Source organism: Liolophura sinensis, chromosome 8 (assembly GCF_032854445.1).
Source record: "Liolophura sinensis isolate JHLJ2023 chromosome 8, CUHK_Ljap_v2, whole genome shotgun sequence".
In the NCBI taxonomy this organism is placed as follows: Eukaryota; Metazoa; Mollusca; class Polyplacophora; order Chitonida; family Chitonidae; genus Liolophura; species Liolophura sinensis.
In genome coordinates this window covers 53,105,586-53,130,598 of record NC_088302.1, presented here as the reverse complement: position 1 = coordinate 53,130,598, position 25,013 = coordinate 53,105,586, and the positions used below count along the sequence as shown (strand labels likewise).

Sequence of the window (25,013 nt, the reverse complement as noted above, 5' to 3'; positions counted from 1 at the left end):
TGCCTTGTGTCTGTGCCTGAGACTGTAAAGTTCTGATTGCCTTTTTTGTGTGTTGTGCTGAAGGTGGTGCAGTGTTACTGATTTAAGTGGCACTGGCCTTTGGTTCTCACTCTGAACACTTACGGGGAAATTCAGACTGTTTTCCGTGCTGTTTTGTATGTGCAACAGGCGTGAAATCCTTGTATGCTCAGTACATTGTGTAGTATAGTACTGTTTGTATTGGTTTATGCTTGTTGCGTTGTAGTTTGGTTCGGTTATGATAATTACAGGGGCTATGTGCTTCAGGGCAATAGTGTGGTGCCTACGGTAAATTACTTTCTGTAGCGTTTCTGGCAGGGCTTACGGTGTTACGGTGGTTGTCTCTGTTATGTACGTCAATGTATGCACGTTGTTCGGGGTTGGCGACCTCTTGCCCTCTCTAGTCATAACGGCTCTAGCTAAGCTGGTGATTACAGTTTAGGGATGTATGCCGAAATATATGTATTTTAAAGCAACGGAACTACGTGACTTGGTTAGTTGCTGGGTAGTGATAGCTGGTTTCCTGTTAGCATGGTTCCTTTAGAAGATAATTCCGATCGCGTTGATGCGCGTCCGCCATTGTGGATTGATGAGTTTGTGGATCGTCTTGTGGATAAGGTAGCGGATCGTTTCCAGAGTTTTCCTGACTTAGTCAGGAAGTTAGACGGGAGGTTGGACGGTCTGTTGATTATGTAGGTGGAATCCCCCCCTCACACTTCCACTGAAACAGTCCGTGGTGTCGACGATCGGGCTTGGTTGGCGTCTATGGCAAGCTCGTTCCCTAGGGCAGGTGTTTACCACGGGAGAGTAGGTTTAAGAGATAGCGGCTGTTTCCAAGATGGCACTGAGGTTAATGGGAGTAAGATACATAAGTCTAGGTTACGACCCCAAGGTCCTAGTAGTCGGGGCTCTGGCAGTTTAATTACTTGGCAACTAGGCTGCCAGAGTCCGAGTCTAGGTATAAGAGTCGCTTCCGGGCTAGTGCGTTTAGACATCATGCATCCCCAGGGTCAAGTTCGTCTGGTAGTGAGTCTGGTAGAGGTACGGGAAGTGACTCGTCCCAGACCTCTAACTCGGAGAGTTGTCGGAAGCGACGTAGTCCTCCGCCTGTTAAGTTAGCATATTTTAGTGGCGAGGCTAGTGAGTGGCTACCTTTAGTTTTTAGTTCGAAGCTGCAGCTAAGCGATAGAAGTGGTCCAATCGAGATAGGTTAAAGCGCTTTAACGAGAGGTTGCGAGGTAGGGCCGTAGAGTTTTATCAGACAAGATCTCGTGGAGTGCGGCATGATGTCCGCTGGTTATGCAAAGATTTCAAACGGCGGTACGGCAAACGTGATCCCCCCGAGGTAGTTCGGAGGTGGTTGTTTACGAAGGAGCGAGATAGGGAAGAGGCCCTAGAAGATTTTGCCGATCGCTGTTTGGTGTTGGCCGCTGAGGGATATCCTGGTGCCCCTGAGAATATGATACAGTCGACAGCAGTAGATCATTTCCTTAGAGGATATGACGAAAAGTCCGCCACCTTGTTAGCGTTCGAAAATCGACCTTTCTCGATCCATAAAGCACTCGTCTGCTCTGCAGAACAAAAGGACATTACTGGGTAGGAGTTCTAGCCGGCAGGTAACCTTTGAGCTGGAGAGGGGCGTAGGAGTACAGCAGGTTGAGGTTCCAAAGTCCGTAGAAGGTGTTAAGTCAGATCATTCAGATGATGCTATTGTACTAGGCAAGAACCTTGAGAAAGCATTGGCTAACCGCCCAGTTGTGCTTCGAAGGCTGAGGGATAATCGGATGAAGTTGACTCCCAGAAAGTGTGAACTGTTTAAAAAGGAAGTAGAAAGGTGAGCTCAAAAGGGGTAAATGTAGCTGACAGCAAGCTCAAGGCGGTGGCCATGTGACCTGTACCGCGGAACAGGAGAGATGTAAAGTCGTTCCTGGGGTTTATCAATTATCCTAGGAAGTGTATTCCAGGCCTAGGTCAGTAGGCTAAGCCGTCGTATGCATAGGCTATGTTTATGTGGGAGTTAGAAGAGCAGAAAGCTTTTGAAACCCTTAAGGATTTACTTGGGAGTATAGGCACTATTTGTTGGGTCGACGGTTTTTGATCCGGACGATCATAACAGTCTGGTGTGGTTGACCCAGTTTAAGAACCGGGAAGGTCATTTGGCAAGGTGGTTAGAAGAATTTAGTCGATATGATTTTCGGGTTATGCATAGGACTGGTAAAGAGCACGTTAATGCGGATACTTTGTCCCGGATAACGCCGAGAGTGAGTGTGATTGTTATGTGGTTGGTAGTGTAGTGGAGTCCCTGTCCTGTGGGGATTGTAAAACATATAAAAAAGTTCATGAAACTTGGGGTCAGTTTGACCTGGATGTAGATCCCGGCCTGTAATTGGAACAAGAAATCTCGCCAGAATGGCAGAGCGACGTTGGGCGAATACCACGCTGGGGTGCCGCTAGAGCGGGTGCACTGAGGTATCCTTGGACCGTTTCAAGTTAGTGCTAGGGGGAATAGATATATATTGCTTATGGTCAACCAGTTTACTAAGGGGGTCGACATATTTGCGTAGCCAGCCCAGAACGCGGAGTTGATAGCTAGGGCATTTTTAGAGGATTTTGTGTGTCGTCTGGGTACTCCCTTACAGGTACATACTGATCAGGGGCGTAATTTCGATGGGGCGTTATTTGTGGCTTTCTGCGAATTGTTCGAGATAGCTAAGACCAGAACCACGCCTTATAGGTCATGTTCAAACGGCCAGGTCGAACGATATAATCGTTTATTGCTACAGGTCATTCGTTGCTATTTGAAGCACGATAACGGGCATTGGATGAGGATTTGCCCTCATATGGTAAATATTGGAACACATGTTATTCGCGTAATATGCTGATGTTAGGGAGGGAGGTTGACTACCCAATAGACTTAATCTTTCGGATGTCAAAGGTTAATAGGCAGGCTATGACACATTCAGAATTCCTGGTTGCCCTGCTCGAGCGGTTGAGAACAGTTCATCACGAAGCAAGGCAACAACTAGGGTTAAGTCAAACAAGACAAAAACGTACCTTTGATTTTAAGTTGGCTCAGCGGTCCTTTGCTGTCGGAGATTTGGTTTATAGACGGGATCTCGGAGCCAAGGTGGGACAGAGTAGGAAATTGTGTCCAATTTTAATAACGCCATCTATAGTTGTGGAGGTATTGTCCCCGGTGCTGTATCGGGTTATGGGGCGTCGTAAGACGATTGTGTTACATCATGATGTGTTGTGGTTGTGTGAGGAGCGCGTAGTTTCGTTGTGGGTTACGAGGAAGAGGCATGAGCTCTTGTCAGGCGGCGAGAACGTAGCTAGGTCTAGTGTCTCCGTGTCTCCTCTGTCTCCTCAGAGGGAGTCCCCGATAGTCTCCGTTAGTCCATTGGAGGGCCCCTCGATCCTCCAGATCCTCCTGATTCCCCGGGCCCTCCTGATCCTCTCATGTCTGTGTCTTGCTCAGGGGAAGTTGGATGTTCGGACATGAAGTTGTCGCCTTGTAGTCTTGCTCCCTCGGTCCGGGGTTCCCTCGGTCCGGGGCTCCCTCGGTCCGGGGCTCTGATCCCAGCGTTGCTGGCCGAGTCTTCCCCCCCCCCCACACACACACACCTACCTTGCTGATTATCATTGTTAGGGGATTCAGTTTTGTAAATATGTTCTGGCGTAATCTAATATTTTGTGGTATTTCCCAGCTTTAACCTTGTATGACTGTGGGAAGGGATTTAATTTTAAATGTGTTATTGCAGCCTCAAAGAGGTGATGTCCCCGTTTTCATAAGGGGGAGAGTGTAGTGCCGGGCGGCACTTCGTAACAGCCGATCTGGTGAGATCCCTCCGCGCCTATATATCTGGGTCAGCCATCGCTGGTGAAGAAGAAGACCACGCGGGGTTGAGCAAGACCGTACTAACGAGCAAGCAAGCTCAGGAGCCAGGAGCACCGGTGTGAGGACGGATGCCGCCTGCTCAGCATATGGTAAGACCTGTAGCCGTTCGATCATCTTGCACAAGAATAGATTTACAGTTGAGCAATGTGGAGTACCATTCATATCTGTCCCTGGCATAATTAGTGACATGTAATATCCAAAATATAACTGAAGATCCTAAACGAATTCCTGAATGTTAGGATCTCTTAGAAAATAAAAGGGTAAATTGAACTCCCACCATTGAGAATAACTGGTAGCTAGGTTGTCGGTACAACACTTTTCGGGTTATTCTCTCGCTTACTAATTAATTACTCATTAATAACTGTCCACTTCCGTGTGATGTCTTGAGAAAACCTCTCAAATTTGTTCTGATATGGGGCTCGGTAAAAGAGAAAGCGAAATTTACGTTTGTGATATGGGTTCTTTTTATTGATAGAAACAAGCAAACCATTAAATGAGTCATTAAATAGTGCTCCAGAATAGGTGATTGACATAATTTGAGTTATGTTGTATAAGATGTGCGACGCTTTTTGTATATGTTGATGTAAAGATATTCTGTGCAATGATGGTTTTGGAAAAGAATAGTAACTTTGCAGGTTGGAATATAGTGTTCTTGTCCAATAAAGTTTATCGTAAATAAATGTCCGGCAACAGAATCACACGACCAGTAAATGTTTGTTAGTTAGTTTTGCAACTAACTATATGAGCACGGAAGATATTGTAAGGGACAATTCCGAGTGCAAATAAGACACATAATTCTGTAAGCCATGTATAAACAACGTCTCAAGACACTGTAACCGAAAATACTAGCTTCGATAAGCAGGGAATACAGCGATTTATGAGCGCAGGGTAACTGGAAGGTTTTCTATAGCGTGACACGTATAAGATATTCACCGTTAGTCCATATTTCCTTCACCTCTTTCATGAACCACACTGAACTTAATGCTTACTTGAATAATGCTTTATAACACGTCGGTAAAGTCACATTTACACGGTGCGTATTGTCAAATGAACACATCGGTAAATCCACGTTTACACGGTGCGTTTTGTCAAATCAACACGTCGGTAAAGCCACGTTTACACGGTGCGTTTTGTCAAATCAACACGTCGGTAAATCCACGTTTACACGGAGCGTTTTGTCAAATCAACACGTCGGTAAATCCACGTTTACACGGAGCGTTTTGTCAAATCAACACGTCGGTAAAGCCACGTTTACACGGAGCGTTTTGTCAAATCAACACGTCGGTAAATCCACGTTTACACGGAGCGTTTTGTCAAATCAACACGTCGGTAAATCCACGTTTACACGGTGCGTTTTGTCAAATCAACACGTCGGTAAATCCACGTTTACACGGAGTGTTTTGTCAAATCAACACGTCGGTAAATCCACGTTTGCACGGAGCGTTTTGTCAAATCAACACGTCGGTAAATCCACGTTTACACGGAGCGTTTTGTCAAATCAACACGTAGAATTCGACCATTCGTGGAATGAAAATAGAACAAACGAAATTTCAGCCTTGTGGAATTCAACATATCGCGAAGGTCCTGTTTCCAGTCGACTAGTCACATTCGACGAGTTGATAACAGAAATCGCAACATGTGAAGACGGCTGAATGTAGATTAACGACTTTCTGAGGATTGCGGGTGGGGGTAAAGGTTTCAGCGGAGACCGGTAAGATCCGGGACTGTGAAGGTCATTAGCCCCGTGATCAGAGAACACGTAGCGCAGGAGAGAGGGACAGATAAATTTGGGTGTCCTGAATTTTTCCTTCATGTCTTTATTCTATTCGCCTTGACTGGAGAGCGTCTAGGCTAGTATGTAAGAATGCATGGTTTAGGCTTTATGTCGTTCTTAACAATTTTGCGGTTATATGACGACGAGGAGTTAGTACGTGTGGCAAGCTGTCAGGTTCACACTCTGAGCGATCGTTTCCCGAAATGCAGGGAATAAAGCTTCCCATTAATTTTGTATCCACTGCATTTGGTGACGAGCAAACTCGCGTCACTAATCCGGTGATTTTTAAGGTGATCTGATGCTCTCTGACTAAAGCCAACATACCCCAGCTTGAAAGAGCTTTGTGTCGTAAATGATCACAATGACACAGGCTGACAATGAGACTTGTTTACCCATGGTAGGTCGACATTTGAGCTGCAGTGAAGTGCATTTAAAGTATGAATATATTAAGGTAAACATAATAACTTTATAAAACGACCCTTTTCTCTAGTTTATAATTTATATTTCAAATATTTCAGCTGTGTGATCGGATTTCATAGCTGTTGTTGTTGCTCAGTGATTTGCGTATTGTTCAGTGAACTGTAACAGCTTACCTAAACCAAAGGCCTCCATGTATAGTCATTATTGTTTTCTTTATGTTTCGGCGATCGGATTAGATCTTGTAGAGAAACATGGAAGCTTATGCATCACCGTTATTCTGCTTTAGCATACGAAATTTCTTAAAAACCTGTTACAGGTCTCATCTTTTGAACACTAACAGGAAATGACGCTGTTATATTCTACACATACCGTGCTCGGAGACTTTGTTTTGAAGGAATTATTTGTAAGGCTATGACGCACTATGGGTGTTTGACATGTGTCTGACTAACATTACAACGTGGTCTTTCTCCTTCATTGTGGTAAATGAGAAAATCGTTATTCCGGTAACAGCGACTTTACTTTTCCGTCACCTCCACTGGACAGGGTCACGGGATTTACTGAGGAGTGAAACCAGCAGTGACTCCATAACAGACGTGCTAAAGGTTACACATGCGCAATTCGGGCAACCAAGATTTGCCTCCGAAATGAAGGGTAAAGGAGCACTGACTGGGTAATACTGCCACGCAAACATTTAGGTTGTTGATACAAGATACATTTCTGCTCTGTTATTTTGCGCCTAGTTAAAATATATAAGAAGTTTGTCCGTTTTGGATAGAACTGAAAACGCTTTGCCCAGTGTTACTTGCCACCTCCCGGTGTAACTTCACTTCCAGCACTCTAAAAAAATGGTGGTTATCCTAGGTTGTTTTCTTGATAGGTTGTAGAGAAAAATACAAGCTGCATGAGGTGTGATGGTATCACCTGAAAGTTAGGGGATATATATTTTTGAGTTTGAAGTTGACAAATTTACTACACAAATAGTAAGGAAAATCAATGCGCTCGTGTAACCTACAGCATCATGCTGCCACTGCCACTGGTATCAAGACCGATACTGAAACACCTGCACACACGTGTATCGCTCTCATTTCAATGGCTATACAAGTAAAGTAACAAGATGGTTTTGGGAGACATATACTCATTTATTATATACGGATTTCCACATTATAACAATTTTGATGGTCTATAAGCTGGAGGATGCAAACAGAAGCGAACCAAAGCTGTGGATAGAGGTATATGCAGACACATTGCAAAGGTTTTTTTGTTGAGAACCGAGCAACATGAGATCAAGATCTTCAATGTACCTGGTTTGAGCCGACACATGACTTATGTAGGCCTATACGTAATTAGCATAACCACATACCCTCGTACATCTCTACCACATAGAATTTGTGTCATTACAAATTGGTTCCAGGGCCAAGCTTTTTGGGGTTTTATGCTTGGTTCGAATCGTCTTCCGTCAGGGAGACAGACATTCTAATCAAGTTATAGATTTCTAACACTTTGAACGCTTTACAACGATACTTTGTATTATTCTCCAGTTCAATAATTGTAACGTGAAAACAAATCATATCGTAAATGGTATAGACCCGATACAGTTCTATTAACCAGTGTATGTCTCGATAATGGGTTTTGCAGACTCCAGGTACACTATGTGTCAATGGTACACAAATTCTACTAACCTGTGTATGTCTCTATGATGGGTTTTGGAGACTCCAGGTGCACTATGTGTCAATGGTACACCATTTCTATCACAGTGGTTTCCTTCTCAAGCTATATCAAATTTCCACAGCCGGCCAAAGTTATATGTGTATATATAGTTTGTACACACGTACTGTTTCACATATCTGTGTGGCTTTAAACTGGAAACCACAAATGACAAAAGCTGCAACCTGTTCGCAAATACGTAATGTACTATAATAGGAAAGTGATGAACAAAGTTACTTATGTTGTGACCTTTTAAATTTTCAATGTGTTTCACCTTTAACCTTGTTTTATACAAAATAAAACTCGGCTGACGATCTTCTTCTAACAAACGGAAATGAATGAATATCTCGATGTACATCGAATACCACTTCATTCATCTCGGACACCTTTACCATTTGAAGCTGTTTCTGATTCCTTCACCAAATGACATCGTTTGCCATCCTTGTACCATATCAGGATATCTTTTCAATATCGTAAGGCCACAACAATAAATGCTGCAGCTGGGGAAAGCAACCTAGGTCATATTATCTTCATGACTTAGAGTAGCTCATGGGAAGCAACCTAAGTCGTATTATCTTCCTGAGTTACAGTATTACATGCATATAAGATTTTCGATAAAAATTATATTTCGTTCGAATCGTTAGAATGCATAACAAGGCGTATCGAACATTCCCTTTATAATTGTCACTATAGTGGAAGGTCTTCGAAGCTGCGAGCTGTTCGAGGAAACTGTTGACTTTCACAGATTTGCATCCAGAGGAAAACATATCTATCTGTACCCGTCTTTGTGTAAGATGTTCCAAGTGTAGGAACAGCAAGCCGCATCCTCTCACCCACAACACCTATACATGTATAATCCAAATTATCCTTGCTTCTCCGCGGATTTCACTCGTTCTTTGTTATCGTTTTCATTTGACTGAGCTCGCCTTCGGTCTATCATGTCCACCATGTTTTTAGCCTGGAAGATTCAATTAGATAACTGTACTGGGAATATATATAATTAACGGAGTTCAAAATATCCCAATTTACTTTCAGGTATCTATAAAATGACGCAGACAAAACATATTTTCAACATACAATATGATGGAATGAAAAACGAAAAATTCATCTAAACATTTATCGACTTCAATACATTTAAAACAGATTTCCGTTGGTTGCCAAAAAACTTCTTCCAAGCACAATTTGTGGATCGTTTATGGTGAGTCGCTTTTAAGGCCGAGGCAGTGTTGAAACCGTATAGCACCCTTCTGAATACCCAGAACCCAGAACCCAGAACCCAGAACCCATGACACCTTGGATCAGGAATCTAGAATTATCCCCATTCAGTCTTCAACCCTTCGTTCTGACTGCTCTTTTTGCCTGATTCCAAACTATTTTCTTAATTTATATACTTTCATGTTTTTTTTTTTTTGGTGGTTTGGTTTATTCGTCGTTTTGGGAATTGGCCTTGCGATTAATGACGCATAGATTTAGGGAGTATATGATACTTACCCATATGTAGAAAGAAGCCGCCCCGTTACTGGCTATCCTCACGTCCTCAAGCCTATAGAAATTAAGGATTTCCTTGATCCGTAAAACCATTTCTAGAGGAACGCTATCCGGATCAAAGTTGAGTATCATGTTCCTAAGTCCATTTCGTCCTAGTCTACCCAGCTGAGACTGAATTTCCGCCCACTCCTGACACATTGAAATGTGAATAATATTATTAACATTATTAAATGAACACATGGAAATACTTTCAGAACTCCCGTTGACCTTGGGCGATACAGGGCGTTATGTGTATTTTATATAGCCGCAATTTTTAAATGACAGTATTACTTAGCACCTTTGCAATTCACCTGTGATAACTGGTGTACTCACTCTGATTGACCCTAAAATCTCAATTGCGCGACGTTGTGTGTAACTAATGTTAAAGGTTTTTTTTTTTAGATTAACTGGGTTTGTTTATAATTATGATAAAATGAATCCTTTGGTAATATCACAACTGAGGACACAGTAGTAGCGTCAAAGTGAATCTTTACATTGCAATTCCTCTATGATAATTTCAGTTTCCTATCATGATACCGAAAATTCAGACTACAATTAAACAGAAATCCATAAGTGTGCAGATAACTGACCAGGAGCCTTTCTTCTCTGACACCGAGCAGCATGTAGCATGCCGCCATAACCTCATGTACGGAGGGTGGTGGGCTACAGTAACTGCGGATCTCCGATATAAGTTTCTGGTCCATACTCAAGATGTCGTGACTATAGCTGTCCAAGGCCTGCAGATGGTCTCTTAACTCCTCGGCTCTTGTCAGCAGGCTCCCTAGCTCCTGCTCGTGCTTCGAGGCCCGGCTATCCTCTATCACTCGTCTCAATATGCCCAGATTCCGCCTTACCAGAGCCTCTCGCAGATCTGCAAATACAGAAGTATTCATGGTTTTAATGGACAAAGAGATCGAATAGAACACGGACAAGTTCATGAAAATGGTAATACTACAAATTAGATCTGATATTTACTCTGCTATGTACAGGGATCGAATTGACATCATGTTTGAAATTGGTGTGTAACTCGTTATTCAAGAACTTTCTTATATACATATGACCAGGCGTTAGGTCTGTCCATAGACAAACATGGCTTGAGGTTATCCCAGAAGTCAAATCTTTCCTGAGAATAATTCTCAGCCGCAGAATAAGAACAAGACTCCAAAAGCTGAAATACGCACACAAAACAATGTCCACATCTAATGTCTATATAGGGCGTAAAACGCTAATCAGACATATAATTGTTTACATTAAACATGTTTTGTCTGATATTAGTGATCGGTTAAAACAGTTGGCTAGATAGTCACGTCCATTTCTTTGACATCTTACCAGCTGGACAAACATTTAACGCTTTACACGACTATTTTTCCTATAAAATATTCCTTCGGTTCTCTTAATGGAAGTTGTAAGTTTACCTTGGCGTAGTTGCAAAAAGTCCAGCCTATCCACAGCATTCGTCAAGTCGCCATTATCCACAAGCTCGTAAGTCTCAAATAACCAAATCGCCTCATCTAATTCATCAATGTCCGTGCCTAGAGTAGCATCGCGCAGGCGCAACCGGATTCGTCTCTGTCAATTAAAATAATAGAAATGAGAAAACAAAAGGTGTAGAACCTCTTAACATGTCCATAGATAATTATGTTGTTATATTCTGTTGTCTTTACCTTTTGTTCGCTTGAAACAACCTGACAAAAATCTTGTTGTTTCTCGACATGCAAATATTTTGGTTCTGAAAGTTGCGGCATTTTGTCGAATAAATGAACTGCTCTTGTATAAATTTTGTTATGGAACAAATACTGAAAAGTGTATTTCTCAGCCCAAAATTTGCAAAGATCCATTTGTTACTAGAGTACTAAGTAAAATTATGTTTTTGCGTGATTGAAGCAACGTAACCTGTTTAGTTTTTAAATATACAAATCCAAAGTTTTTCTTTGCGAGAGCCCACAACCAGATGTAGATTGTACATAGAGACATAGTGGGCCAGTACCAGTTTGGCTCTTTCTATGGGGTCGTCACTGCGTGGGGATGACAACGGTTTCTTTCGCTTTCGCTTCGGCTCTGTGTGCTTCACAAACAGAAACGAAAACCAAGCTGAACTACTTGCGCTAATAATCATGTAATAATTGATTCATGTAAAAAAAGAAAATTCCTACTCTGGCTTTGTCATGTTAGATATCTTTATGGTATATTTAGTACAAGACAGTTTTAGAACTAGCAGAAAGAAAATCATATCCTTATTTTACACCGGGTTTGGTAGACTTTCTTCGAAAAATGTAGTCACGGTAATAATAGCGTTTTAAACCGGCCTCAAGTAATTTAATCACATGGCACAACACAAAGTCTCAATTACAGAATTGTCTCAAACCCAAGTAATTTGATCACATGGCACAACAGAAAGACTGAAATTTTTTTTCGTGACAACTGTTCATTATTTACACGAAAACACCTTAACTCCAACTAATTAAGTGCTTTAAGATTATTATGGAACCGACAGAGCGTATACTGGATGGGCAAGAATTCAAAGGAAAACAGGTTATTAAGTGACAGCAAGTGTTATCGACAGTGTAATCTTGATGCGAGTACATCTGTATGTGCTACCACCAAAATTAGTTTAGTGGCTACATAAATTATTGTTAACATTATCTACTTTATACAAAGCTAACTAAAAGTGACATATTACTGTATTCAAATAATACGTCATGTCTAATAAAATAGTTTTACTGCAATGCACACAAGACTAAACTATCTGTTTTAAACAGATTTAAACCAGTCATACATCTGATGGGCCGACTCGCCCCAACACAACAAATCATGTAAGTTACCATCCCAGTATACAGGGAAACTCGAATGATGACGAATCTAACCTGGATATCTTCTGGGAAGCAAAACACATTCATTTAAATTGCAGTACAAGGCTTTGATAAGGATGACAAACGGTGAATTAGCCGCAAATACATGCGCATTTTACAAGTGGCACACTCTTACTTGTGTTTCCACAGAAACAGACGGTGTATAGGACGTGTCTAGAGTCTGGATTGTAGCATCTATGTGCACATCCTTGAGACTTTCCTCCGTGCGACTTTCACTCCGTATACTCTCCGTCTCATTCTGTAAAATACTTCACGTCTTAACTGAAATAAAGTTAGTCTCGCCAACTCATCTTCATCATATATTATTGCAGTACAGTTTCAAGAATATGCTTTCTGATCAACTCTTATTACCAGCAAAGATAATGTGAAGGGATAACATCTAAATATATCCGACATTAATCTACCATATGCCATCGCCAGGTAACATTCGTAAATCACTCACCAACCTACATTAATGTACCGCTCGAAACGCCTACATTGGTATACACTTCGCTACACGACATTGATACACAAATCGCCAGAAGACAATGGTATGCCACTCAAGAGCCGAAATTGGTGAATGACTTGAACATTAGACACTGGTGCTGGTGTACGATTTGGCATTCCAGACTGATATAGTACTCGACATAAGACATGGGTAGGTCACTCGCCAATCCACATACAAGAATGAAACAAGGCCCCAAAACATTTTCTCTAACATTTCACATTTTACACAAATGTCCAAACTGTTTCAGAATCACATACAACGGTTATATAAAAGAAAAAGAAGGAACTTAACAGATAAACAAGTATAGATCTTTGGTAACACGTGGTATCACAAACCACGAAAAACATGAAGAGCATACAGCAGTCGTCTTTTTACTGTATGTATAGGTAAAGGATTAGCCGAGAGGCAAACATAACCCGACGGCTTTGAGGTGATACGTGTAATAAAGAAACACAATAGCTAAACAAACAGAATCTAAAATACCACATCTTATATGCAAAAGTGGAATTATATTCTTTAGGGAAAAAACGCTAGTAGAGGGTGCACACAGGCTGTAGAAATAAATAAATTCTTTCTGATAAACCAAAACGAATGAATAAAAGAAAAAGAATTATTTGGACACAGACGTGCAATATGAGAATAGACAATGGCACGAAATTGGGGCGCCACGAAGAAGACAGGGTGTAAATGAGAGCAAAACTAATACACGATAGGTGGGTAATGCTAGAGAACTAGTGACCTCCTTACAGGTAATGGTGATGATGGTTTACTCTGAGTTGGGGATGGTGACTTAGGTACATTGTTGTCTGTGTGTGTTTGTTCGCTGTCATCTTCGGCTTTAACACTGACATTGTCCATCAGTTCCCGAGCGTCGTTCCTTGTGCTCTCTGTGCTACATTCTGTACCTTTACCGTCATACGGACTTATGTTACCAGTAACCTCTGAACCAGCCTGGAAGAATGATATAAATTTATTCTACGTGGAATTCTTCCATTTTGCTCTAGAGATCCAGAATCGTCCGCAAAATACAGTTTGCTTGTTACATTACATTTGGGATTGGTCACAGAATTCCTGTAAGAAAACTGCAAAACACAGCCTGAAGCCACTCTGACGATTTAGAGTTTTGCATTATTTTAATCTTTATTTATTTATTTATTTATTTGATTGGTGTTTTACGCCGTACTCAAGAATATTTCACTTATACGACGGCGGCCAGCATTATGGTGGGAGGAAACCGGGCAGAGTCCGGGAGAAACCCACGACCATCCGCAGGTTGCTGACAGACCTTCCCACGTACGACCGGAGAGGAAGCCAGCATGAGGTGAACTTAAACTCACAGCGATCGCATTGGTGAGAGACTCCTGGGTCATTACGCTGCTCTAGCGCGCTTTTAATCTTTAACTTCGATCTGGTACAGTTTACTTCTAAATGTAAGCCAATGCTAAGTTTAGCTATTGCTCTCTCTCTCTCTCTGGCCTATCTTACATTCTGCTCTTCCTGCAGGTTTGTTTTCGCCGAACGCGGGAACTGTCTAGAGTTGACCCCAGTTGAAGAATGCTCACTGCCTTGTCTCCGATTTTCCTCGTCGCTACCTAACACGGCCGAATCATTCTGCAATATAATATAGCCAGTCTATCCACCGATCAAACACAACTCCAAACTAAATTCCAATGTCCCAAGCTCTCAGATGAAGAGTAATGGCAGGAAAAAGAAAAGGACAAAACAAGTGAAAAATGAAGGAAAAGAAGAAAGAAAAAAAGGGTCTTTCATCAATTATCTGCTCTAATTTGAATAATGGACAAAGATCAGAAAATACCGATATCACTTGTAAAATTGGCAACGATATCATGGCGATTCATGATTGTTGAAGCGAATATTATGTGCAGTTTGAACGAAAAGACAGCTATGACAAACACGGTGAGATTTGAAGATCACCCGAGGTTTCACTGCACACCTATACACACCCCGCACGACATCTGCGCCTGCACGGACGCGTCCACTCTCTCCACCGATCTCCCCGAATCGATTGCCTCCGGCGAGATCACTACAGAACTTTCGGGAGTGGCATTCCTATCATCATCCTCTAATGATTTTGATATGATTGTGGTCAAATCATGCTAGGTGAAATTTCAACAAACGGAAGGTAGGCCTAATTAGAATTTCCTTTAATCGTTGACATGATTTGTGTCGGGATTTAGAAAGTTAGAAATGGGTTGGTTTTCATTTTACGAAATATATACCGAATGGAAGCTTCTTGAAAAAGTTGCCCCTAAACCAAAGGAAATGTGATCATCCTATTACAAATCTAACACGGGATATTTCAATATTCCTATATATGAATTAAATATCAGTCTGGTTCAAATGAATAAAGAAAGTACCACAATAATTGGCAAATACAAATGTAACCCTTAAATTACATGCACTTACGAAAAAATTGAAAAAGGGAGAGAAACGATACCCATCTCAGTTTCCAAAGCCACCACTTGACTGTCATTTTAATGCTAGCAATTCTTTTCTAATAATCATTAAAGGTGTATAGGACAGAGAACACTGCAATGCAGGAAGACACAATGATAGCTTACAACCATGGGTGGTGGTGTATAGACGGCCGGGTCAACCCCTGGATCGGGAAATGTCAACTCCTGTACAAACCAAGTGAAGCTATATCATGTCTTTTACCTGAAAAAGCTACATTTTTCCCCTGGTGTGTTACATGAAAATGCTACAACCGCCCTAAACCTGTTGAAATGCACCAGTAACTAATTCAGCTGTTCTTTGTATGTTTTCAGGAGAAAAAGAACACCTTTTTCTAAAAAAGTACAGGATATTGACGCTTATTTGTCCATAAATAACAACTGATGGAAAACAAACGGAAAGTTTAAGTGCATTGTCACGAGAACACCCAACTGAGAAGCGCAGATCTCCTTCTCGCCTTGAACAAAGCAATCCTCAGCTGTGTGCTCGGTTGTTCTTCCCTGTGTAGTGCGTCACGCTTTTCGGTGTGTTTGTGGACGTGAAATGTTTAAACATTACACAAGTACTGTAACGTAAAAGCAGAAAACGGTGTGTAACTTGGATTTGGACGTCTTTGTACAGCCCTTCATGGGTCTGTCGTTATCCTTAAGGGAATTAAGTGCATTCAAATGTTACGTGTGTGTCAGTCAACTTTTCATTGATAGCTGATGCTATTGCATAAAGGCAATGAATCAAGCCGTGCATGAACAGTATTTATTTGATTGGTGTTCAAGAAAATGTTCACTTATATGATGGCAACCAGGTATATCGAAGAAGAAAACAGAATAGCCCGGATCAAGTAAGTGACAAATTACCATTTGCAAGTAGGCCGGCGTGGCCAGGAGGGCACAGGCCAGGCACTAGTGCATATTGCAAGTTACTGGCATAATGTACAATATTTGTCTGATCTTGAATACAATCTTTGGCATAACACTTTAGTAACCTCAGTTTTTAGAGTTGAAATATTACAATAATCTAAAAAAAAGAGGAAAAGATTTAAACACCAGCTTGAGATCTCATCCAGTTCAGCCTGGAAGGAAAGCAAGATAATGAAGTAGATGTCAGAACTAACCTACGTGCTACATAACCGGGTCAGTGAATACTAATGATATGTACACAGCCAGAGTAAAAAAAGCATAGGCCTACTCGATTCGATTTTATTAATTCTGTTGTCAACAGCCAAGTGTCGATCTCATTAATGTATTAATATGGTTAGACGTAAGTGTGTACTGTACAGATACTAGTATTATTCGAGGAGGATGGCGTAGCCATTTAGTTGTTGTAGCCTTGTGACTTTTCTAAGACTGCTGACTATGCTGTAACCTGAAAAAGCTGTTAGCCAGGATCTCTACTTTAGGGCTACACGTGACATTGTTACCCCAAATGTCCCTAGATCGGTGTCCTGAGAACTCCCCACATGTCCGGGACGATTCCCCGCTCCTGTTCCCTGTCCTCCGCGTTGATAACTTTCTGTTGGCTGACCAGGTCGGCCATGTTGCCTGCTTCTATTATTCTCGTGTTTTGATCTTTGTTTGGCGTGAGGGCTGTGATCCTCGATTACTCGCCTGCGTTTGTCGTCCTGTATCGGATATCCTTCCTCCCTTTTGATCAGCCTCTCATTTGTTTCCGTTAGGATCCTCTTTCTGTCAGGCTGTTGATCGACTTGTTGCCCTCTCTGCGTTTGTAGCTGGGCAGGTGCTACAGCATTCCTTGGGCTGTTCTGCCTACTGCCTGACCCAGGGCTGCTTGGACCAGCTCTTGTTGATGGTACATTAAGGTTTTTCTGATATCTTGTACCGGGTGGTTGGCTCTTTGTGTTAGGCCCCGGGAATTTTGCGTTAGGCGCCTGAGATCTTGCATTAGGCACCTGCTTCCTTGTGTTAGGTGCATGCGATCGTGTGTTAGGTGCATGGGATCTGGTGTTAGGCGCTTGGCTTGTTGTGTTTGGCTCCTGTGGTCTAGCTGCAGAGCGCTGGTACCTTGCGTGGGATACCGATGATGCTGTTCTGGCGTTCCTATCGGCAATTTTTTGATTTCTGGGACTGTAGTCGCCCAGATCTTTTGTCTCATCGCCGTCCTCTATTTCCTCATTTCTAGTTGTCGGCGTGGTCGCTTGTTTGCTGTCACCAGACAGATGTAGATCGTCGTGGCGGTCACTTTGAATGAAGTTTGATTGGTCTGTATTGTTTTGACCATCCGGAGGAGAAGCTTCGATTTTTATATCGACTTGACTGTTCGAAGTTTGGCGCTCAGACTGATTATCGTTGTTAGTGTTTTTGTTGGCCGCTGTTACGTTCTGGGCAGACTGACTTGAACTCTGTTCTGTGGACGGCTAATTGTCAAGAAGATTTTCATAATAAATTGGCAATACCACATTTATCTATTAAGTAGATCCATACTCGGAAAGCCTTAAATTTCAAAGTGTTTGACTACCAAAAACACTGCTGTGTTGCTTATATTTAGTTTTGTGGTCAGTAAACCGTAACTTTAACTGTGTGGCAGTGTGATGTTCTTGTCTCTGTAAATAAGTTGAACATGTTTTAACCTTATGTAAACTCTACCCAACATTGCGTCTTGACGGATGTGTATCGTTCGTACTTACCTCGATAGGTTGAGACTGCTTGCTGTTTGCGACAGGCTTGGGGGAAGAAGACCCACAGCCCATGTTGCTATTGTAGCCTCTCAAATATCGCCTGCTCTCATTTCCCCTTCATCTCCCTGTAAGGCACTCTGAGTTAGCTCAACAAGCATCTCTCTTCATCCACATGAATTAGTCCAAGCAGGCACATCTATGTTAAACTAAAACGTGATATCAATTAACTGCATAAAACAAAATTACAGGGATAAAATATGAAACATGCCAGTGTTTCGTAACCATTTTGAAATACATAAACGGCATTATATGTTTATGTGGGATATCAGGATACTCTTGTTACAGCATATTGCACTCCTGATCGTATGAGTTGCGAACCCTTTGAGGCCAGGGATGAGGCATATTGACATAACGTTATATAAATATTGACAAAGAGCAAATCCGCCTGGGAGTGTCTGATTATTGATGCACTCAGCTTTTAAAAACTGATGAAATAAAATATGTCCACGGCCAGAAAATATGAATTTTCGTATGTGGCCCCATATTAACGGTGATGAGCGCCTGCTTTACATATTCCCTTTAGTCATTTTTTATGGTCGTCAACACACGTGTCAGCAGAAACCACCAGTGTTATTATCCCGTTATCATCCTGCACAGAGACTGTACACCTCTGCCGTCGAGATTTCCCATGGAGGTGCCAGGTGAAGAACGAGCTTGTTCAATTTTAAACCATTTCCATATTACTTCCGGGTATTTAACACATACCTATCTTCTGCGACACCGTGGCAAACACCTGTTAATCTTAAGGACACACAAGGTGCGAGTTCATCCCCGGCGCTGGACAGGGATATTGCAGATTCCCCTTGTCTCTTTATTGTGCATAGGTAGAACTATATGGTTGACGAAGAGGAATCAACAGCAAATTCTAATGTTCTGTTCCATGAATACGGAATACCTTATACACGTTAAAGTTTGTCAGTAACTCGGCGAAGGTCAATGGTTTTCAAAGGGGCTTGCCGGGTTCATCCACCCATAAAACTGAGTAGGCATACAAGCAAGATAGTCTTCAATTTGGTGTTAAACAACAATAAAAAAAATTAGCCATCTTTTTGATTTGCTCAAAATCAAAGAGATTTGAGATGTAAAATGTTACTGGGTTTCGGAGTAAATCGATGATAATAAAGTTTGTCTTTAGTCCACGAATAAGCTTGCCAGTCACTAGAACAAGATAAGTAGGTTACGCAAATATACACAGTCTGGTGTATTACCTAATTAGCCTGTTTACCGTTACATTTTGTCAGCTGTGCTTTTGAAACCCATGGAGTCCATGATTTGTACACGTGGGGTTCATGATTTGAAACCCATGGAGTCCATGATTTGTACACGTGGAGTCCATGATTTGAAACCCGTGGAGTTCATGATTTGTACACCTGGGGTTCATGATTTGAAACCCATGGAGTCCATGATTTGAAACCCATGGAGTCCATGATTTGTACACGTGGAGTCCATGATTTGAAACCCGTGGAGTCCATGATATTGAAACCTGTGGAGTCCATGATTTGAAACCCGTGGAGTCCATGATATTGAAACCTGTGGAGTCCATGATTTGAAACCCGTGGAGTCCATGATATTGAAACCCGTGGAGTCCATGATATCGAAACCTGTGGAGTCCATGATTTGAAACCCGTGGAGTCCATGATATTGAAACCTGTGGAGTCCATGATTTGAAACCCGTGGAGTCCATGATATTGAAACCCATGGAGCCCACGAATTGAAACCCATGGTTAGAGGATCATATTACTATACACAACAGATTGTGTACAGATTTGAAACAAACGTGCTTGTCTGATGCAGTTCCATATAAATTATATCGGAATATTTGCCTCGAAAAGGAGGGTCAATTTCCTAACTTTAACATAAAATACAATATGACTGAAAGGGTTTGGTCATGATCTGTGAAAGTTGAAAACCTGTAAGTCAGTACTGGTAAGAATCTTTTAGGCTAAATGTGGAAAACTATAAACGTAATGCTTTCCACGATAGCTCGAACGTCGAAATACAACAGTGCTATGATGTCTTAACACACACAGTAATCACATTCTACTTGCACGTTGCCATAGTTACATTACGTGTTTTGTGCTTGTTGTATAACAGTATGTCAAGCCAGAATGACAGTTACAAGCTCTTGACCATATGCTATGTAAAACTTACCCGTTGATGTGCCCTATATTTCGTCGGTCCTTTAGGTGCCAAGTAAATGTAACATACACAGATTATCGAGACTGATCAAATCAGATCAATTATCTCCTAGCCCTTAATTACTCTTGTTTAAACACACTATTGAGCTCTCACCCCAGAATTGCTGGCGATTCGTTAGTCCATTTAAAGCATATGTTTGTGCGTTGCGACGAAGTTACTGTTGAGGTTATTGTTATATGCTGACCCAGCCGTACACCGTATATGAGAGCTATCTATATACATTACCTGTCATTAAACATTCAGTGGCTTATGATCTGACCTACATGCTGAAAGAATTTGTATCCAAACTGCTACACTGTAGGCTTAGTAGAGTTATTCACAACCCACAATGTTAACAAAACGGGGCTACAATCGATCACTTGTTGCCGTACCGCTGTCAGGCTAAGACGTCACTCCTCAACAGTGGACATGCTTTACCCTCTTTATATACCCACAGTTCAGGCTATACAAATGATCGGTTGCTCCAGTCAGCGGGTTCAAAGTTTCACTGAAGTCTTCCCACCTCGATTAGTTCCTCAGTGCAGAAGATTTTACCACTCGTACTGACATTAGTTCTGATGGTTTTAGGTCTGCCCCAGATTTCCTCTTCCGTAAATGCGATTCTCTCTGTCTCAAGTTTGCTGTACCCTCAACTCCAACAAACCAGATACAACGTATATCAAGATTTTGACCATGCTGATATACTCTTGGCTGATCGTTGTGCATACAATATCGTGACATTAAAAGAGCGTCATCTATTCCCACTATAGCATTTCTAGAACCAGTGCGATGTAACTATGATCGAGACAGGTGGCGTTTGTATTTATATACCAAAGTGTATCTTTTTACCCAGAATTCGAACACAAGCCCATGGAAATGACAGGTTTTCAATGGTTCCGCTTTAATCTTAATTCGTCTTATTCCCGCTTGGAACAGAAATTAATATTTGGACAGAGTTGAGATGAAAATGTATTTGATTATGTAAGATCCAAAATGATTCCAATTTCCATCTAAGGCCTATCACCAGGAACTTCTCCATATCTGAGAGTACGAAAATCCAAATTGGCATAACTTTAGTTATGGACTATCAAAGCTAGTATGCACTCAGGTTTAATAGGGACAGCTTGTTCCGATATAGCAACAGCTTTGGAACATTTTGCAAATCAATGTTTTCAGATCAGTTTGTAAAAGTCAACCCAAACCATTAACTGTGGATCAGTTTCAATCTTAAGACAGAAATAAAACATCGCAAAATACTATTTAAACGAAGGTGGCCAAGTTGCTAAGATGTGTGCCTTCCAATCGCAACATAGTGCACTATTAAATTTTCCCGTAAACGTTTGTTGAAAAACGGCTGCAAACCATAAAGGTATGCGTTTACTTTTGCAATCTTAAGGTTAACATTTATCTAAGTGAGCTTGTACCGGTCATAAGTTAGCATTTACTGAATCATTAATTCAAGATGATGCAGCCTAGATTCGTTGGCCTCATTCATTCCTATTTGCATTAAGAAAGTAGTGATTTAATATAGATAATTTAAAGACACAAGCTTCTTACATGGCCAGATGTAAACGTTCAGCTATTTGGGTGAGAGATTGGGATATATACCTTACTTGTTTACTGACTGTTACTGTCGCCATGTAACGCTTATTAATTCACTTAAAAATACACTAGTTTATCTTCTAAATGTGGAATGTGTGTTGCAAAAGGTAAGCATTTACAGAAAATGTGCAAAACATATATAGTAATCGAGGAGCGTTTACTACAAATTCTAACAGTTCACGTTCCCCATCTTGCTCTGTTGGGGTCGTGATAAAAATGTGTTCGATGACGCTTGTTGAACATCCCATATCTATAAGGCTCAAGATTAAGGTCGCATAAAGCAAATGTAAAGCGAGTCCCGGAAAGGCAGCAAACCAGATACGATTAGACCAAAAGTTTTCCTGGAATCTCCAGAAATTAATTCCCATCACATCTATGGCACACTTTTCACCTCTGTGCTTGTGAAGTGTTTCCAATACGTAGTGATGGCTGAAGGTATGTGGTCAATCCCTACCTCCCTATTTCCCTACCGTAGCCTGATGTCTTTTCTCCAATACGTAGTGATGGCTGAAGGTATGTGGTCAATCCCTACCTCCCTATTTCCCTACCGTAGCCTGATGTCTTTTCTCCAATACGTAGTGATAACTGATGGATGTGGTCAATCCCTACCTCCCTTTTTCCCTACCGTAGCCTGATGTCTTTTCTCCAATACGTAGTGATAACTGATGGATGTGGTCAATCCCTACCTCCCTGTTTCCCTACCGTAGCCTGATGTCTTTTCTCCAATACGTAGTGATAACTGATGGATGTGGTCAGTCCCTACCTCCCTATTTCCCTACCGTAGCCTGATGTCTTTTCTCCAATACGTAGTGATAACTGATGGATGTGGTCAATCCCTACCTCCCTTTTTCCCTACCGTAGCCTGATGTCTTTTCTCCAATACGTAGTGATAACTGATGGATGTGGTCAGTCCCTACCTCCCTATTTCCCTACCGTAGCCTGATGTCTTTTCTCCAATACGTAGTGATAACTGATGGATGTGGTCAATCCCTACCTCCCTTTTTCCCTACCGTAGCCTGATGTCTTTTCTCCAATACGTAGTGATAACTGATGGATGTGGTCAGTCCCTACCTCCCTATTTCCCTACCGTAGCCTGATGTCTTTTCTCCAATACGTAGTGATAACTGATGGATGTGGTCAATCCCTACCTCCCTTTTTTCCCTACCGTGGCCTGATGTCTTTTCTCAACCTGGTGTGCCATTGATGTTTTGTGCTTATCGATCCCTCTCCCTTTTCGTTTTTTATTCTTTTACCTTGACCTTTTTTTTATCAATGATCTTCCTGAAGGTGTTTTATTTCTTGTACAAAGGAATGATTTTAAAATACTTCTTTCCACCAATGATTCATGACTAAAGGTTCTCAAGGATGGCGTTGAATACAAATTGTTTGAATTCATTGGTGGGATTTATCAGCCATGTGACCAGTTTTAACGAACTCTAAGAAGTTTTTCGGGTTCATCCTATAAATTTCTTTTCTTAATTATAAAGCGGGTTTTAATATTGGAATAGCTCTTATTACTCTAGGTCCTCTGTAGTGTTCAGCAGTCTATCTAGCAATGTTTAATTTAATTGTGATCTGTTTTTCCATTTAATGAAAACAAATCTTCACGACTTTCCCAATATTCATTGTTGTAATCTCTTACAGGAGAAGAAAACTTAAAAACATGACACTGTAGGCTGAAAAGAGCACATTTTTTTTATCTGATGGAGCCTGCTGTATTGTTTTGCGATTTTTCCTCGCCGTACACGTAAAGCCTAAAAACGGCAAACCTGTCATAAATCGCTGAGTCCATCGCGTCCTACATCTTTAACACCTTGTAATTTATGCTGGGGGTGTGTTGCCTCTCAGCCAATGAGAGTCGATAAAGCTGCAGGCTTGTTCGATTACTCGGAACATACGTCCAACATTCCGGTTTCCCGATCGTTAAGCGGAAAACGAACTGTACTGTTCGCTACCTTCTGGGAAGAAGAGTTCTACCGGGAATGTACGAACTGCACTCTGGCGGTTTCCGACGGTAATTCTCCTCCTAACACAGAAGACTTCAGGACTAGTTCTTGGGCAAAATTGAGTCGCCCACAGCGGATTTTGGCGCTGAATTTATTTATAACTTATCACCTTGAGGTACATATTAGAATTTTTATGGCATGCACCTGCGAGGAAATGCATACTGTTTTCAATGGTATTTGACTGATATTTAAATTTTCTTCTCCTTTAAAAAAACAGCCTCAAATAATGTGTGACAATCTGCCAATGGCGGGACATTGCATGTTGAGATATATCTACTGCTATGCATGTACTTCTGTCTTGTCTGACTGTATGGGTTAAGTTAGCCGTCTGCATCGATACTATAAAGTGCAGTTCTGTTGAATGGATAAAAGCTGTGTGGTGGATGTTATTAATGGAGTTTACCCAAAAGAACTAAACATGAGACTGCCCAGACCAGATAATTATCAAGGGGAGTAACTTTCACAGTCAACGATGAGATGGACGGGTGAGCGAGCGAGTTATGGAACTTCCGTTGCATGAGGCAACGTTGTAGAACGGTGCCAAGGATATGAAAACACCAAAAGAATTCTTCATGATTAAAACCCAAAACATATCAAAACATTATGGACCGAAAAAATCTTTGCTTCGGTAATTGCCTGCTGACAGATGGATATTTATTGCATAGGTTCTGTTATAAAATATTTCATTAAAACAGAGCAATAATTCTCTTCAGCACTTTTCCACATCCACATGGCTTCGAGTGAGTAAGTGAGTGAGTGAGTGAGTGCTTGGGGTTTAACGTCCATATGGATTCGAGTGAGTGAGTGAGTGCTTGGGGTTTAATGTCCACATGGCTTCGACAATTTAAATTTAATTTTAACCCAAGGAAAATTACGTAAAGGAACAAGAACAGCAAGAGTCTGTCTCATACAATAAGAAGAGTGGTTAAAGACTATGTACAAGAGGGTTTCATTCAAAAATATTAGTTGGAACCTAACAGCTCGGAATTATTCCAATCCCAATATTCTGAAAACTTGACATGATGAAGTTGTCTTCGTTAATTCCTGTGATTGTACAACGCGTTTCTCTTTCTAACGAGCTCTTGTTACCTGTCACAGAGAACAGTGATGACCGTCACTGGCAGGCGTAGATATTTCGTCCAAATAAATAACCGTTATTAATTAACAGCCGTTCTCTTCTGTGGGTGTACTGCTGTCATACCCAGTCTGACTTCTGCTGTGTTTGAGTGCTGTGGTGGAAAACGTCAACCCGGTGCCTACCTAGGGATAAATGCTGCTATGTTTGAGTAAAGCAGAGCACGTAACCACCAAAGCTACGGTGTGTTGGGGTGGGGTGGGGTGGGGTGCTTTGGGGAAATCGAT

At 41.5% G+C, this 25,013-nt stretch overlaps 1 protein-coding gene across 1 annotated transcript; it reads right to left on the bottom strand.

Annotated features, from left to right (window-relative positions):
- Nucleotides 1-7,282: 7,282 nt before the first annotated feature.
- LOC135473673 (uncharacterized) lies at nt 7,283-12,714 on the bottom strand. Its single transcript, XM_064753538.1, has 7 exons — nt 12,688-12,714; nt 12,327-12,449; nt 11,329-11,406; nt 10,757-10,910; nt 9,932-10,212; nt 9,306-9,491; nt 7,283-8,772 (listed from the first exon to the last, which is right to left on the bottom strand). The coding sequence occupies exons 1-7, from the start codon at nt 12,712-12,714 to the stop codon at nt 8,677-8,679; spliced, it is 945 nt and encodes a 314-aa protein (XP_064609608.1). The 3' UTR covers nt 7,283-8,676.
- Between the last annotated feature and the right edge of the window lie 12,299 nt (nt 12,715-25,013).